Source organism: Halyomorpha halys, unplaced genomic scaffold (assembly GCF_000696795.3).
Source record: "Halyomorpha halys isolate HHAL.00 unplaced genomic scaffold, Hhal_1.1 Scaffold450.1, whole genome shotgun sequence".
Classification (NCBI taxonomy): domain Eukaryota; kingdom Metazoa; phylum Arthropoda; class Insecta; order Hemiptera; family Pentatomidae; genus Halyomorpha; species Halyomorpha halys.
The window spans coordinates 279,186-293,384 of NW_027111919.1; the positions used below are offsets into that span (position 1 = coordinate 279,186).

Below are 14,199 nucleotides of genomic sequence, written 5' to 3' on the forward strand. Positions count from 1 at the left end.
TGTATATGTACTACCTGTCCTCTCGTATCAACCTCTTGCATATTTATTAACAAGGCTCTTGGTGAACTTGACTCTACCTCGGCGGAACCCTTCCATTTTAGGAGACATGTCGCTGATACTGGCGCTTGTCTTAATTAGAAATAATTCGACTCTATTAGGATTAAAATACCGGTTATATGGATTTTATTGGATCAGGTATCGATGGTTTATGTGTTTTCTACTATGCACTAGTTTTGATTGGATCCAAATCAACTTGTATAACGTGTATTTCAGTAACTTTAAAATATTCAAGATAAGCTTTATGCATAATTAACTAGCAATAATTTATATACAAGAAGAACTAAATAAAATATAATATAGCTGCATTTTTTGCAACCTTTCAGGTATGTAAGAGGGATACCAAAATAGATGTAATTCTTTACAATTGCGACATTGTGTTAATTGGAGTTACTTTTACACACTTCTTCACTGCTGACTATTTTAATCAATTTTCAATTTTATTATTTAGATATCTCTTACCCCCGTAGAACAGATTCGTTATCTTGGACTACATCTTGACAAACGACTAACCTGGAATTGTCACACAAGACTGAAAAGACAGGAAACTGCACGCAGATTCCGTAATAGCACTTACTAGACAAATGGTCTAAACTTCCAACTCATTACAAAAGACTGATCTACATGACAATAATAAGGCCCATCTGGACATACGGAGTTGAGCTTTGGGGCTCCACTAAACCTTCGAATTCCTCTCGTATCCAATCTTTACAATCCAAAATCCTTCGTAAAATCTTCAATGCTCCTTATTTTGTTACTAGTAAAACCTTCCATAAAGACCTAAATGTTCCTTATGTAACCGATCTAGCCCGAACCCGATATTATTCCTTCCATAATAAACTCCCTAACCACCCAAACCCACTCATTTCTAACCTTGCTTCCTCTTCCATTCCTGGCAATCCTCCGAGGCGCCTGAAAAGAAGATGGCCTTGTGACCTTATATTGTAAACTGTTTTTAGAGTTCTACTCCTGGGTAGTTTCTCTACATCCTGTATCATATCATTATGTCATTATGATCAAATTTACTGGTTGTATTTTTTTATACAGTTGTAAATATCAATAAAAAAAAAATTATTTAGATATATTTGAGGATATTCTTTTTAAATATACCGCTATTTAAGTAAATATCCCTTGAATGGGGTAACTTGATAACTTTGGGCAATATGATGTTTAACCAGGTTGCGATATTCATGTTGACAAGTTTGCCCAAATATTAAACTGTAACAGAAAGATTAATGTTTTAGAGAATGTATAGTCATTTTCTTTTTCTTTTATTTGAAGATATATATTTCTTTTTCTACATTTTTACATATTTAATATCACCGAAACCCATCTTAATTGGTGAATTAATAATCTTTTCAATATATTCTACTGCGTAGGATAACATATCAGCTTTATTTATCCATCTTCAATTCCTGCTTCCAGTTTTCGTTATGGCGCTTATTGAATAATTGATCTTTTTCTGATTTAATATCCGTTGTGAATACAGAATGTCTTTATTTTATTTTTTTTATAATTTATTTATTGTTATTTACAACTGTATAAAAATATATACAACAAGTAAATTTGCTGTAGATGACATAGTGACATGATACAAACATGTGGAGAATCTACCCATTGCTAGAACTCCAATAATATTTCTAGAGGAGAAGATCTCGAGGCCATTTTCTTTTCAGACGTTTAGAAGGATTATTAAGTAATGAAGGAGAAGCCAGATTAGAAACAAGTGGATTTGGGTAGTTAAGGCGCACTAAGGATTTTACGAATGATTTTGGACTGTAAGGATTGGATTCGGGAGGAATTTGATAGTTTAGTGGAGCCCAAAGCTGAACTCCGTTGTCCAGATAGGCCTTATAATAGTCACGCAGATCAGTCTTTTGTAATGAATTGGCAATTGAGACCGTTTGTCTAGTAAATGTTGTAAAAGTCGTAATCGACGGGCAGTTTCCTGTCTTTTTAAGTCTTGTATGAGAATTTCATGTCAGTCGTTTGGTTTTAAATGTTGATTTAAACTATTTTACTTTGATTCAGTCACTGTAGTATGGGCAATTTTAAACTAATTGTAACCTCACCCAATCGAAATCAAGTGATCGTACTCCTCAGTTCATTCTTGATTCGTTTTAATTTATGGATCACAGGAGTAAGGGGGAGGGAGTAAAGATGGCAAAGGTCTGGGCAACTACTGAAGTGCCTATTTCCTCACTCGAAGTGCCGCAACTTCTAAAAGGACGCACCGCGATTGTGAATATTAACATTTAAATAAACTTGTAACAGGTTATTTTATTGGTTGAAGAAAATAATCGAAATCGTCACTGTTGGTCTATTGGTAATGTTATCCTTAAGTGTCTACATCTTTATATTTTTACTTAAAGTTCTTCGTGCTACAGATTGATAGATGAAACTGTCCAAAAATAAACCCTTTAAACTTCACATTTTCAGAAAAAATCTTACATAACCAAAGTTATTTAATTAGAAATTTAATGGAACACAGTGGTAATTATGGATGAATTTACGTTTCAAAACATTCACCTTTCTTTCTAAATAACCTCCTCACACAACCGTTGTTCAAGAAACAGTTCATCCCTACAAAGTACAGTACTCTTCATGGTTTGTAGCTGTACAAATTTTCAATTTTTTACAATGCTGGAAAATAAATTGATCTTTAGGACATGGACACTAAAAGGTATCAACAATTGGTTGTTAAGAAACAGTACCTCTACTTTTTATATAATGCGCATGGCAGTGGCATGGACCTGAAATCTATTTCACTGTCACTGTCCCAATTTTTTTTACTAGACATAAAGTAAACTCATTTTAATAATGAGTAGATAGTTGATCGTGGATTATATATATTTCAAGGCTTCATCGGAGCTAAGAATAAAAAAACAAGGGATTATAGAATAATTAGAAAATAACTAACATTATATATAAATAAATAGTGTTCATAGTCTAAGTATTATAAGAAGATAAAGGTTGTATGAAAAAAGTAATGATAAAATTAAGTAAGAAGTGTACTTAATTTTAAAATTAATTAATTTTATTATCACCTCTTACTTAATTTTATTATTACTTTTTCATATAGATCTTATCTTCTTGTAATTCTTAGATTATACATGTTTTTCAACAATATCTATAATGTTAGTTATTTTCTATCCATTCTGTAACTCTTTTTATTGATTATGGTTGTATGTATATTGGTTTATGTTCTTAGCCCTGGTGAAGGCTTGAATTAAGATTCAACAAACAACTTCTCCTCATTTTATATATAATCTTTACACTTCCTTGAGATTGGTTATTATTGTTTAAATAAAATAAATTGTATGAAATAAAATTAAATTGCAATTTTAGTCTCAAAATAATTTATATTTCTTTATAAGCCCGACGTTCCGGTCAATTTGGCCATCCACAATGGCAATCTTAATACAATTTTAAAATTGACAAAATAGGGTAATTGTGGAATGAAACTAAAATTGGATAAAATTTATTTTATTTAAACAATCTTCTCATATAAACTCAGTTTTAAGTTTGAGAGTATTGATGTTTAATAGAATTCAGGTGCATAATTTTATTTTTTTTTGTTTTAGTCATATTATTTATAATACATTCTGACTAATGGCAAATATACACATCTCTCTCCAATTTTATCGGATTTATACACAGCAATTTGTCGAATAAAGTTATATTGAATTATAGCCCATGTACAGCGAGCAGGTGGCGTTGGCCCAGTTCACGTTAGGAGTCGAGTCGTCAGTCCACGAACGTTTATAAATAAATACACTACTCGCTATTTCCAGTCGGCTATAGTGGTCAGTAGTGAAAGCGACCCGTTGCTGTAGTGTACTGCAATATTAGACTACTCCATGTCCTTTGTAGATTCGCATAGTGTGGTCTTTACACAGGGAAGGGTCAGTATTTCGTGCAGCACTAGGATAACTAACGAACAGGTGAGCTGAATGCATCATATTAAAATATATATACACGCACTTATATATAACTGAGGATTTTAAGATATATATGTATATATGCTTATATATCTTTTTGAGGCTAATTCAATAATAAAAGTGGTAATAGTGTTAGAAAGATCGTAATTAAAAGCTTTAAAATTAAATGAAAAAGTTACAAAATAGGTTAATTTGACTAAAATTATTATATCATGGCGGAATAGCCTGCAAATAAATTTTAATAAATGTGAGATGTAAATTTACAGTTAAGATTGTATCTTCAGGATGGTTAGGTTTGCTGAAACGTTAAACATTGAAAATATTATTAAATGTTTTTGAATGGCCTTTAAGTGTTAAAGATTATTTATAAAACAATTATATGTAGTTGAAGTTCTGAGATTTTATTTTGTTTATAGTCCTACCCACTGTGAAAAAAAATTGTTTTCTGTTTTAAAAATAATTTTCTTAATAAGATTAAAATTTATAGAATACGAAATGAGGTTAATTAATAGAAACATTTACTACAATTATTAAATGAATGTAATTATGTATTCTACATTGGAATTATGCTAATCAAGAATAAAATGGATGTAATTGTAATTTTTCTTTCAAGGCTCTAACTGTTTTTTTCGAGCAAGTAGTCGGTCTATTTATTTATATTATATAAATTTATTATTATTGTTGTTAGTCCTGTTAGCCTGAAATAAGTTGTAAAAGTAGTTTGGTGTGGTTTGTTTGGAGATTAAAATTTGATAAACCCAAATCATACCACATATAGTGTATAATACTTTTTTAAAATTTATTTATAGCTATTTACAACTGTAAATCCATATATATACATCCAGTAAATTTGATTTTCGTTTATAATAGATATAGGCGTCTAGAGAAACTACTCATTGGTAGCACTCTAATGGCACGTCTCGTGACCATCTTCTTTTTAGGCGCCTCGGAGGATTGTCAGAGGAAGCAAGGTTAGAAACTAGTGGGTTTAGGTGGTTAAGGAGCTTCTTATGGAAGGGATGGTTTCTGGTTCGGGCTAGATCGGTTACGTTTGGAACATTAAGGTCTTTATGTATGATTTTATTTGCGACAAAGTAAGAAGCATGAGGATTTTACGAAGGATTTCGGATTGTTAAGATTGGATACGAAAGGAATTCGAAGGTTTAGTGGAGCCTCAAATCCCAACAGGACCATTCTTCGAGGGTTGCGATATGAAATTTGAGAGTTTGGGGTGCAATTAAAGGGATGCAATTATTTATTGCAAGCACACATCTTTCATTAGCTTAGGGGTTGAGAATAGTGTTGAGATTCATTGGGATGCCAGCTGTGTACTAAAACAGAAATAAATTAATAACAAAAAATTGAATTTATAAAATTTAAATTCCTGTTTTAAATTCATAAACGTAAAAAAAACAATTAACAACACTAATATTAACAATGTAAAATGCAAAAGAGAAATAAATACACTGACTACCTGATGAAAAGAACTGGTAAAAGTCTGGTAAAACAAAAACTACATTTCACTTTGGTCAGTCTTCCAACTTTTAACCAAAGACACCTAAATCGCAAAACAAATTGACATTTTCTGATATTTTGGTTGATTTCAGTCTAAACGCCCCGAAGGATTTAAATACATCCTTTATTTTTCTATGTTTTTGTTAATATTTTAAACATATAGTTGTGTATTTAATTAATCTTGCAAACCTGCATATTTCATTATTTTGCATAATCTAATATTTGTTAAAATATTTTTTAATCCTTAAAAACTAATATTAACTTTGATAAAATCATAATAACTGTGAACTAATTTAATAATAAATCATAAAATTAAAAATAATATTAATCATATATAGCGTTTCCACGTTTTCTACAGAGCTATATCAGTCAATTGTGATATTTCAGTTCTTCTATCTATGACTCAGCCAAGCTGAATGATCTATATTCGGAAACGATTGGGGATCGAAATTATATGTTTGTGTTTAGCAGTCGATAAATCTTTCAGTTATGATAACGAATTTTTAGATTTATGGGGAATATAAAATGAAAATGTATTTGTGATCCAAAATGTTTAAACAATAAAAAATTAATCTAATAAATCTTTAATTGTTATGTTATTTTATGTCTTCCCAAGAAGTTGTTTAAATTTTATAAACTAATTTATATTCATTTGAATTATCCCATCAGAATCTGGGTTCTTTTTTATTTAAACATAACATTTAAGATATCCATCAGGACCTCAATGTTCCATGTTTTGCCGATTTGGCCAGAACCAGATACCAATCCTTCCAAGATAAAATTCCCAACATTTTTTTTTTGTTTGCTCCCCCTCCCTTGCCATTTCTGGCATACGGGGTCAAAATATAAAAATATAAAATTCCTAACAACCCAAACCCATTTGTTTCAAACCTGGCTTCTCTTTCATTACCTCCTAGTCTGAAAAGAAGATGGCTTCGACTCCTCTCCTCAAGAAACCTTATTGGAGTTCTACCAATGATTAATTTAGTTGTAAATATTAATAAATAAATTTTAAAATAGCAATACGAAAAAAAAAACATTTAAGTTATTGTGAGGTATTTCTATTATTATTTTTTTCTTTATTTTGTGCATGCTCTGCCTCTATACAGAGAGCACCTGATCCTTCATTAGTTTGGGAAGAAACCTGGCAGTTATGTGTATTGATGACCTTGAGCCAAGAAACTGATCTATTTTACTAGTACTTTCTTAATAACGATCTAAAGCCTCTACATGGCTTACAGATTTGTAAGTTTTTTGATGAATACACACAGATTTTCAGTACAAAAAGAACATTTAAGGAACCATATGAAATAAAATGGGAATATAAAAAATTCAAATTCAAATACATAGGTTTCTTGTCATTTCTATTATATATATTTCAAGGTTTGAATATATGTTTTATTTTTTTAATAATTTTACTTGGTCGGTTTGGAACACATACATGAAAATAAAATATGCTTTTAAAAGCATAAGGTACTTTCTTGTACTTGGAAAATGGAATTAGATAAAATGGATATTAAACTAATCCTAAGTTTTCTCCATATTTCAGCCAAATCGGGCGAACCTTTTTTTTATTTATAGATTTATAGAATTTATAGAACATACGTTTAGATGTGCATAAGTTAAAAAAGTGGTTAGGTTTTGATTACATTTATATGGGGCCAACCCATGGTACTTGTTTTTTTTACTATTGACGAACATACAGATCTTTTTTTTTTTAATAATTTATTTATTGTTATTTACAACTGTATAAAAATATATACAACAAGTAAATCCAATTACATTTCTAGAGGAGAAGATCTCAAGGCCATCTTATTTTCAAACGCCTAGAAGGATTATTAGGTAATGAATGAGAAGCCAGGTTAGAAACAAGTGGTTTTGGGTGGTTGGGAAGTTTATCATGAAAGGATTGGTATCTGGTTCTGGCCTAATCGGCAATATATGAGACATTGAGGTCCTGATGGATGACTTGATTCGTGAGAAAATAAGAAGTATTAAGGATTTTGGACTGTAGGGATTGGATTCGGGAGGAATTTAATGGTTTAGTTGAGCCCCAAAGCTCAACTCCTTATGTCCAGATAGGCCTTATAATAGTCATGTTGATCAGTCTTTTCTCTAGATTCCGACGAGCAGTCTCCTGTCTTTTCCGCCCTTTATGAGGATTCCATGTCAGTCGATGGTCCAGATGTTGTCCTAAGTAACGGATCGTACAGATCTGAAACCGAATTTGTTCCTTCACGTTAATAATCTGTTACGGAATTAAAATTTTCGATACTGAGGTCACAACCTTTTTGATAAACAAAAAAATAATAGAATTAAGTGAGCTCAACTACAAGTTTAGAAATAATGAAACAGATCGTTCAAACTCCAAATCATTTGATGTCATTAAGCAATTACACTTTATATAAATGCTCCAATTTATACAACGACCGGATACATTATCCCATACAATGGAGGTTGGTTGTAATAGATTGAGGAGTTGCCGATTCGCTCTAATAAAGAAAATTCATGGGCAGAAACAATTTGTATAATTGCTAAGTTGATTGGTCGGAAGCTGCGTAGTTTATAGCGTCAACATCATAATTTATAACTGCCTTATAAATTAGTAACAACAATTATGTTATAGTGTTTTTAGTCTCCAATTGAGATGCACAGATGTCCCGTGATTAAGTGTAATTTATTTCTGACTTAACAAATTTTTAATTTTAAACAGATTTTTAAATGACAATACAAAATGTGTATCTTATTTTTTTTAATGTTTCAGCAGGATAAACATATTCAATAAAAAATTATGTCGTGATACTATCAGCGCAAACTATAGCACACGCCAATTCAGTAAACTATAATTTAGCTTCTGGTGAGAGAGTATCAGGAGTGTCTCGTGACCTGCGTCATTATTGTCACCTGCTATCGTGTTCTGAGTCTGTTCTGCTTTCTATTTTAGGATTGATAGCTCCTGTCATTAAATGATCTTATAGTACAGTAACGTTTGTTAAAGTTTATGCTTTTATTGAGTGCCTTACTTTGTCTCAAATGACATCATTTATAAGTACTTTAATCTTCCATATATTACCGATTTGGCATGAACCAGAAATCAATCCTTCCTTGATAAAGTATCTAACCACCTTAAGTACCTTGTTTCCTTTCCAATTCTGGATAATCCTTCTGGACGACTTAAAAGAACATGGCCTCCAGACCTTCTACTCTAGATATTTAATTAGAGTTCTACCAATTGATTGTTTCTCCACAAAACTATATCATGGTATAAAATTAGAACTCACATCGCATTTAATAGATTTATTTTAATCTAATATATTTGTAAATTTCGATAAATAACAAATTTTATTGAATAATCAATTCTACTTTATTGTTCAATAAACCATCATCAAGTTCTTTTCTTGTGGGCACCTATGGCTAGCTGTAACCTAGACATACGAGATGATTTTAGTTGGAAATATAAAAGGTATAAAATATTTAATCTTAGTAATAAAAAAAAAATCATTTAAAATAATTTTCGCGTATCTGCTTTTTTGTAGTCAAGCTCGATAAGATTTCATCTTTACTTGAAAATTTTAAAACCTCTTCCGTTCGCATCTATGGAAACCTAATCTGTAGCATCCTCAGTAGCTATGATATTCAAGTATATCTGAACTGTTTGATATCCAGATTGATTTTTAAGCATCTCAACTTATTAAATAATATTGAATAGTCGAGAAACTGTAAAGTGTTTATTCCTAATTTAGTGTTTATACACACATAAAAAAATATATGTGTATAAACACTCCAATTTTTCAAATTCTTGTTCGTGGAATATTACGATCGTTAAAAATTTTAAATTCGAGTTTTCAACGAAAATTCACGTTTTGAGGTACTCTAGTTTCAAATAAAAAAGAGTCGTGATTATCTATGCGTGTATCTGTATCTATAATCAATGCGTGTATACTTGAACAGCCAGCTCAAAAACGAAGAGTTGTAGGAAATTGAAATTACTCATATAGGGCAGGTGTTGGAATGTCACAGCAACTTTTCCGTTAAAATCGGCCGATTGGAAGTATCACGTTATGTAATCGATTTTAATCTTTTTTATGTCTTTCTAGAAAACAACTCTAACGAGTTTGATAAAAACTCAGTAAATTGATGAAAAATTAAGTTGTTTTTAATATCAGATTGGTTATATCCTCATTGAAAAAGTCTGACAGGACTTAAATGACGAATTAAAAAAAAATATTCCTCTAAATTATCTCTAATTTTATTTGAAATAATTAACCATCTCATATTTGTATAAATTATGAAAAATAGATGAATAAAATTTTTTAAAAGATTTGATAATTAACTTTAGGTCATAATATGAAAAATATTTTTTCCAGGTAGAAAACACATTTCTGGAAATGAGAGTAGTAATATAGTCTTATTATATACCGTTGGAAAGGAAAATATTTTATAAAAAATAATATGTAACATATTAAGCCGATAGGAAGTAACAGAGAATGACGAAGTATAAATAAAAAAATTCTTCTAGCACGAATTTGGTAATTAATTTCAATTCAAAGTAGTAATTGAAAGTTGAGTCTTGTGCCGAACCAGATTTTTTAATTTGGAAAGATGTTACAAAGCCTATTCAAAATCTGTAAAAAAAATAGATTAGAATCTAGTTGAAGTTTAAGAAACAGTACTTTCCTACAAAATACTGAACCCTCTCGAACCTCCTTGGGTTGTAGTAGTTTAAAGTTTTTTTAAAATGTTTACCTACAATATTTTTTATAATAGTTTTAATTTAAAAGAATTAATTAATTCTTAATTATGTGCATTTACGTTTTTTTTATCTTGTAAATAAATTAACAAGGTCGTTAATAGCTGTCTCATTATTTTTTTTCTTCATTTATTTTAGTTACTGTTATTATGATTAATTTATTTAAAAATAATAAATAACTGATTTATAAGAAGTTTCAGGCTCAATTTAGCTAGAATTAATGATCCAATTTTCGCTCCTCGATTCCCGCACTATATGTTAAGTAAAGTTGGATGGTGTTCGTAATTCTGTTGTTTGAATAGTACGATGTTATATGACCCTCATTCATGTTTCTATGTTCTAATTTAAATTTAGTTAGTTATAGATTATTTATATATATATATATATGAAGTACACGGGAATATATCATTGTGATTTTAACAATGGGTCTTATAAAATAGATTAGTCCGGTTGATAGACGACCCGATGTTCGACGATCTTCTATATCAAAAGACAGGCCAAGTATTTTTTAAGAATGTTATTGGAGGAAGACTGATGGCGGTCAATAAAGGTATCAAATAGTAAAATAAAACTATTTATTGTTAACCAACATATTTGATAACAATAAATAGTTTTCTTTTACTATTTTGATACTTTTATAGACTGCCACCCGGACTATCTTCCTACAATCTACTTCATACGGAACTATCTTCTTCTAATTAAGAATGCTATATTTATCCACTTTGTATTTTGTTTTGTTCTTGAACTACTGTTGAATTGTAACCAGGACTTCCTCTGGTGTTGGAAGACAATGAATGTTATCAAAGGACATCGTTTCAACTGCAGTCTGCCGGTGAAGGTGCAGTCTCACGAATGCTCATTCATGCCCTACTTGTAGTGAACGTAGGTCTCGGCATGTAATATATAGTCAAGTATTAGTATAATTCGGTATTGTAAAGTAATTAATTTAACTATTAATCTTTATTTCGAAATAATAACTATCTGACTCGATTTTTTTTCCTGATATAAAAATTAAAATTTCATCAAAACTTATTATATTTAAATTTTTTCCAAACGGTTTTCTATTACTTCTATTGTCAAACATCAGGGTAAAATTTTATGTAATAAGTGTTTTCCGTATCCGGTTGTGACAGATAATTATTTATTCTGCCTAATCAGATGTGAATCAACCATATGGGTTCGGGAGCACTCCCCTTAATTAGTGAAAAAAACCTGGCGGTTGAGCATGATATTGAAGAAATCACCTCCTTGCACAACAGTAGAAGTTTAAGAAACAGTACTTTCCTACAAAATACTGAACCCCCTCCAACCTCCTTGGGTTGTAGTTGTTTAAAGTTTTTTTTTTAAAATGTTTTTCTACAATATTTTTTTATAATAGTTTTAATTAAAAGAATTAATTAATTCTTAATTATGTGCATTTAAGTTTTTTTTATCCTGTAAAAAAATTAACAAGGTCGTTATAGCTGTCTCATTATTTTTTTTCTTCATTTATTTTAGTTACTGTTATTATAATTAATTTATTTAAAAGTAATAAGTAACTGATTTATAAGTAATTTCAGACTCAATTTAGCTAAATTTTAATGATCTAAATTTTGCTCCTCGATTTCCGCACTATATGTAAGTAAAGTTGGATAGTGTTCGTAATTCAGTTGTTTGAATAGTACGATGTTATATGACCCTCATTCATGTTTCTATGTTCTAATTTAAATTTAGTTAGTTATAGATTATTTATATATGTATATATATGAAGTACACGGGAATATATCATTGTGATTTTAACAATGGGTCTTATGCCATATAGGCATCATAACAATGCTGAATAACGGCTTTTCAAAATCTTCCTTATCGACTTGCTAAAATTACTTTCTCCAGAATTGAATAAAAGACCTTCTAAACTTGAGAAAGTTGGGATGCGTGAGAGAATCTCGTACTCCGTCACAACTTTACCGGCCTAATGGTGGATTTTTTACAGTTCTTAACGAACGTGAAAGCACCGTAAATCTTTTGGCTTGAAGTTCACGATGTCCATTCTCTCATCATTTGGTAATTTCACAAATGATCTCGTTAAAGGTAATTGGTATTTCGGTTTAAGTAAATTTGTAACACAATTTTATTACAGATTTATTTATTTATACATTTCAGAATGTTGTTTTTAAACTAAAAGATGTGCTTAAGTCCTTACATTCTCCTCTGTACTCTATGGATAGAAAAAATGATTTATTTCATACTAGGGTTTAGAGCAAGTAATATGTATAATATATTTTATTTTAGTGTAGTCGATATTTTAATATATTACAAAATTTATTTTATATTATTGTATCTAATTAAAGTGAATTTGGAAACCTTCATTTTGAGGTACTCGTCAAAGGTCATTTTCTATATCTTTCGATCATTGTTTAAAAATGTTTTTGGTAAAATTATATTTCGGAGTATTGTCACTCAAGAGGAATTTAGGAAATATTTTCACAAGACTTTGATATTTTGCTAAATTTGTTTGATAACCCTAGGACTGTTAGATCTACAGACGTCTGTAGGGACTCAAAATGAAGTTTGTTAAATTCATTTAAAAGTTTATAAAGATATGGTATTTGCCAAAACACTGTCCTAAAACCGTGAGATCTTGTTTTTCGAAAAAGTCTATTGTTATCCGATATACTATTGTACTACTCTATACCGGATTGGGCTCATATTTTAGCAAACTTAAAGTGTGCATGTGTTTCGAACGTTTGGTATTAAGTATAGAGTGAAAAAGTAACGAAAATTTGAGGATTTTTCTTTAATAGAAAAAACTTTCAGTTACCTGCATGGTCGGAAATACATTTATTTTTTGCCACTCTGAACCGAAATAGGATATATAAAAAAAATAATAACCATAAATAACCTTTTTTCCCCATTTATTTGCTCCTTTTTTTATTGCTAATCATGGATTATGTTTTATTTCAGCGATTTTAAGAATAAAGACGTAAATATTTCGTTTCAGACTAATAGACATGACAATCTGATATGCCCAAACATCAGTATAAAATAAGTCACCTTTTTTGTACAGGCTTCCGTATTAAAAACCTGTGTATCCATTGGATTATGCTGAAAGTAACTTCGGAAGATACTTTCACAATATGCATATTCCTTCGGCACCTGTGAAATTTTGAAATATTTTAATTCGTTTCTATTATTAATTTACCAGATGCGCTTATGCAAAATAAAGTTTTATAATCAACATATTGGTGCTCAGAGAAATAAAAAGCTTAGAGGAAAAAAAATTTACTTTCGGGAAGTTAAAAAAATAAGTTAATTTTTTTTTGGTATCGTAAAAATTAGCTATATTATCGTAGCTATAATATCAATCGTCTCTTAAATGTGGTGGTGACGATATCATCTATCGATTCACATCCTCATCTATAATTATATTCTAAGTTAGGATAGACTGTCCTTGAGGTTAGTATCAACTTATAAATATTTAATTATTATTGCGTCAGAGCATCGTGATTTTTATATTACAATATTTCTTACCTTTTTATTACTGATATTAAACATCATAGTGCGTAATAATCAATGTTGGAATTTTATTTTATGCACATTCTAGGAATCCCAGCCTTGTACTAGAACCGAAAAAGGTTACAAACGACTTCTTGTTTGTTAATTCAGTTTTGAGCGCCCGCCCTATCTTCTAATAAAGTCATTTTATGCTAAGTCTTATTTCATTCTCTTATTTTATATATACAAAATATTTCAATTATAAAAAAAGCAATGCGTCATTATAATTATTTTTTTGAATTACTCCTTTTTTGGAAGGATTTATGATTTTATTGCTCGCTGGAATAGTTTTGAAAAAATTTGCCATATTTCTTATTTTAAGTACATACTTGTGTTTCATGAGATACAACCATTCAATTCACTGGCTCATCATTCACTTAGCCCGGTAATGAGGCGAGAACA

General features: G+C 30.1%; 1 protein-coding gene across 10 annotated transcripts in view; it reads left to right on the plus strand.

Annotated features, from left to right (window-relative positions):
• LOC106682909 (CAP-Gly domain-containing linker protein 1) overlaps positions 1 to 14,199 on the plus strand; it is a 457,329-nt gene that overhangs the window by 175,530 nt on the left and 267,600 nt on the right. For 6 of the 10 annotated variants that reach the window (XR_010844045.1, XM_067049826.1, XM_067049828.1 and 3 more), the window contains exon 1: positions 3,903 to 4,001. The exons of the other annotated variants lie outside the window; for them this stretch is intronic. Coding sequence is in view for 5 of the 6 variants with exons in the window: in XM_067049826.1 (XP_066905927.1) it covers positions 3,918 to 4,001 (84 nt within the window). In the remaining variant the exon portion in view is untranslated. Of the gene's footprint in view, positions 1 to 3,902; positions 4,002 to 14,199 lie in introns of those variants that run through there. 10 annotated transcript variants of the gene reach the window in all.